Below are 3971 nucleotides of genomic sequence, written 5' to 3'. Positions count from 1 at the left end.
TCGATGCCGCGTCGGGTCAGCATGTATCCTAAGAATTTTCCCCCGTCTACTCCAAAGGTGCACTTTTCTGGGTTTAGGCGGAGATTGTATCCTCGTATGGCTTTGAAAACTTCAGTGAGATCTAGGGCGTGTTGGATGGGGTTCGGGGATTGGACCACTATGTCATCGACATATACTTCGACGTTGTTACCGAGGAGGGGTTTGAAGACCTTGTCCATTAGCCTTTGGTAGGTAGCGCCTGCGTTTTTGAGCCCGAAGGGCATAACCTTGTAGTATAGGTTTGCTTCTTCCGTAATGAAGGCGGTTTTGATCGCGTCATCCTCCGCCATCGGTATCTGGTTGTACCTAGAGTATGCGTCTAGGAAACTGAGTGTGCCGCTTCCAGCTGCCCCGTCTACCAGACGGTCTATGTTGGGTAACAGGTACGCGTCTCTGGGGCATGCTTTGTTCAAGTTCGTGTAATCGACGCACATACGCCACTTGCCATTCTGTTTTTTGACCAAAACGACGTTTGCTAACCAGGTGGTGTACCGCGCTTCTTCAACAAAGCCTGCTTTCATCAATTTTTCTGCTTCGCACTTAGCAGCTTGCCTTCTTTCTTCTCCTAGCTTTCTTTCTTCTAGGAGATGGGTTTGGCTTCTTTGAACACGGAGAGTTTATGTGCGACGATTTTTGGATCGACGCCAGGTAGGTCTACGGCTGTCCAGGCGAAGAGATCCGCATTTTTCTTGAGGGTATTTTCTATTGCTTTCTCCCCTGCGCTCTCCATTGTGGTTCCTATCTGTAGGGAGTGGTTTGGCTGGCCTAATGGTAGGGGCTTGGTTTCTCCCATTGGCTCGATTCTTGCTTCATTGTTGACCCGGGGGTCGAGATCTTCCGCTTGGATGGTGATCGCAGTTTGCGTTTTCTCGATGTTGTTGGTGGTGAGGGGAGGGTATGGGAGCTTTAAACTGGCCATATAGCACTCTCTGGCTGCCTTTTGATCGCCGTGGACGGTTATGATGTCTCCAGATGCTGAGGGGAACTTTAGGGCGAGGTGTGGTGTAGAGACCACGGCTCCTAATGAGTTGAGAGAGGGCCGTCCCAGTAGCATGTTATATGAAGTATGGGCGTCTACTATGAGGTATCGAACTTGGATCATTCTAGTCTGTCTCCCTTCTCCGAAGGTGGTGTGAAGGTCCACATATCCTCGGGTTGGCACCCTTTCGCCAGAAAATCCGTATATGGGTTCGTCGTATCAGTTCTTCAGCGAGGATCTGGAGCTGTTGGAAAGTCTTCCAGTATATGATATCTACTAAGCTTCCTTGGTCGATTAGCACCTTCTTTACGGCGAAGTTTTCGAGTTCTATGGTTATGACCACAGGGTCATCTTGGTTGGCGTCGACTCCTTGGAAGTCAGAGTCGCTGAAAGTGATTGGTGGCATTCTTCTTCTGGGTCCCCTCCAGACGGCGTGGACAGACTGGACTGCCCTCAGGTGCTTTTTTCTAGAAGAAGAGGAACATCCGCCTCCAGCAAATCCTCCTGATATGGTGTTTATCGTCCCTCTCAGGGGGGGTCTTTCTTCTGGGCGCCTCCCCCCTTGAGGTGGTTCCTCCCTCCTTCGTTCAGAGTTTGTGCTTCTCCTAGGTTCTTGTCTGGATTCTCTTGGTTCGTTTCTCGTATCCTCCCTTCGTGGAATGTTCCTTTGCGGGTATTTCTCGTGTTGGGTCCTGGGGTTCCCTTCAGTTGTGTTTCTAACATAGTGTCGCAGGTGGCCGGCCCGTACAAGTTCTTCTATTTTGTCGCGAAGAGTCTTACACTCCTCTGTTGTGTGGCCGTTGTTGCGGTGGTAGTGGCAATACTTGCTTAGGTCGGCGTTTGGCGGGTTTTGGAATCTCTTAGGTGGAGCGATGAGTTCAGCTTGCAATACTTCATCAAGAATACGGGATTTGGGGGCATTAAGGGGGGCGTAGTTAGAGAATCTGGCTTGCTTTCTGTCTCGGAGGCGGTTTTGGTCTCGACCTCCCGGCTCTCTACCGCCCCTTTTAGCTTCCGGGTGGGTTGGGATGTTCCGGACCCTGTCTTGGTAATGTCGCATCTCCTCGACTCTGATGAACATCGATGCTCTTTTTCGAAGTTCTTGCATTCCTAGAGGCGGGCGCATGGCCAGTTCGTCAGCAAATGGTCATGGTCTTAGTGCCATCACCATATAGTGCAATATCAGGTTTGGGGTGAGGTCCTTGATCTTCATGGCGATTACGCCGAACCTGTCAATGAAGGTGCGAAGGGACTCTCCTTCTTCTTATCTTAAGTTCAGGAGTGACAGGGATGTGAGGTCGTGCCGACGGCTGGTGTCGAACTGGGTGGTGAAAGAGGTGGTAAGGGTGTTGAAGGAATCTATGGTGTAGGGCTGTAGGCTCATGAACCATTCCAATGCCGATCCTCTGAGCGCAACAGAGAAGGACTTGCACATTACGGCGTCGTCAGTCGAGTAAAGGGCGACTTGGTTGGTATAAATGGATATGAATTCATCTGGGTCAGTGGTACCGTCGTAGGTCACAGTTGGAGCCTTCCACTTATGAGGAAGTGGTGTTTCTACGATCCCGTCGACGAACGGGTGCCTACGGTTCCTTCTAGAAACGAAAGGGTTGTAGTTGCCCCCGATAGTGTGACCCGTGGGTTTGTATTCGCTTTCCTCTTCTGTGGCGGGTGGGGGGTCTGCCCTGCAGGGGGTGATCTCAGGCTCTTCCATGGCCTTGCCTGCTTCAATCCTCCTCTTGAGTTGGGAGTTCTCTTCTCTAAGTGCTTCCATTTCGTCTGCATTCCTTTTCCTGTACTCTGCGAATTCTTGCTGCATCCTAGCTTGAACCTCTAGAATGCGAGATATGTCGAATGAGGGACCGGCGTCTCCCACTTCCATTACAGGGGGTCTGGTAGGTACTTCAGCTGGTCTACTTCTTGTGGATACCATGGTCTTGGGACGAGGAGGGCTGACCTTGCAAAATACTCTTCGGCCCCACGGTGGGCGCCAATTGTTCTTATGGGACCAAGTTGTACTTCACAAGTCTCGTGTTCTGTCTTGATGTTGGGAAGTCGAGTGAGTCTTTTGGCTTCAAGGGGTTGTGGTCACGGCGCAGGTGTACCTGCAAAAGATACTCCGATGCCAAAGTCAGTGCTGAGTGATGTCAGTGGTTACATAGAATATTTAATGCGTAATCAATGCATAGGGTAGTGTGCTATTTATACCTTTTTTACCTGTGGGTCCTACCTGGGATGGGCTTTTGGCCCAATATTCCCTTCTTGGCTATTCTTGGATCCAGTGCTGAGGGGGAAATTACCAGGAGATCCCTCAGGGGTAGGCGGTATTCGGTACTCGGTCGTGAGAATGCCTACGAATGGTTGATTTCATCTTATTGATCGAGATGGTTACGTCATGGGTTTGGATTGTCCTGGGTAGGGGTACTTGTGGTGTAGGATAGGCGGCTTAGGGAATTTGTTACCGTGAAAACCTCTTGTCCGTGATGGGGATGTCTTGGAAAAGGATGCGGCTTCAAAGGTTCGCTGGTGGCTGCCTGGGGGAGGAGGGGCATTCTTTAGAACAAGGTATGTGATCCGTAGTGTGTTTGGTGGTCGCATACTATGGGAGGGGATGTCTATCGAGAAGTGTGCGGCCTGGGTGTTCGTTGAGGGCCGCATTTTGAAGAAGAGGTAGCCGACACAGGGTGTGTGGTATTTGGGTTCACTGAGGTTGCATGCTCAGAGGTCGAAGCCGTGTACTTTGGGTACGGTTGGGACATCAGCCTTCCAGTCTTGAGGAGGGAAACGACGCGTAGACTTTAGAGGCCGAGGCCGTGTACTTTGGGTGCGGTTGGGACATCAGCCTTCCAGTCTTGAGGAGGGAAACGACGCGTAGACTTTAGAGGCCGAGGCCGAGTACTTTGGGTACGGTTGGGACATCAGCCTTCCAGTCTTGAGGAGGGAAACGACGCGT

General features: G+C 51.1%; 1 protein-coding gene across 1 annotated transcript; it reads right to left on the bottom strand.

Annotated features, from left to right (window-relative positions):
• Nucleotides 1-1142: 1142 nt before the first annotated feature.
• LOC114171952 lies at nucleotides 1143-2144 on the bottom strand. Its single transcript, XM_028056720.1, has one exon. It carries the CDS (start codon nucleotides 2142-2144, stop codon nucleotides 1143-1145), a length of 1002 nt encoding a protein of 333 aa, XP_027912521.1.
• Nucleotides 2145-3971: the final 1827 nt, after the last annotated feature.

Source organism: Vigna unguiculata, unplaced genomic scaffold, assembly GCF_004118075.2.
Source record: "Vigna unguiculata cultivar IT97K-499-35 unplaced genomic scaffold, ASM411807v1 contig_445, whole genome shotgun sequence".
In the NCBI taxonomy this organism is placed as follows: Eukaryota; Viridiplantae; Streptophyta; class Magnoliopsida; order Fabales; family Fabaceae; genus Vigna; species Vigna unguiculata.
Note: the sequence above shows the minus strand (reverse complement) of the source record. Positions and strands in the feature narration are given on the sequence as shown.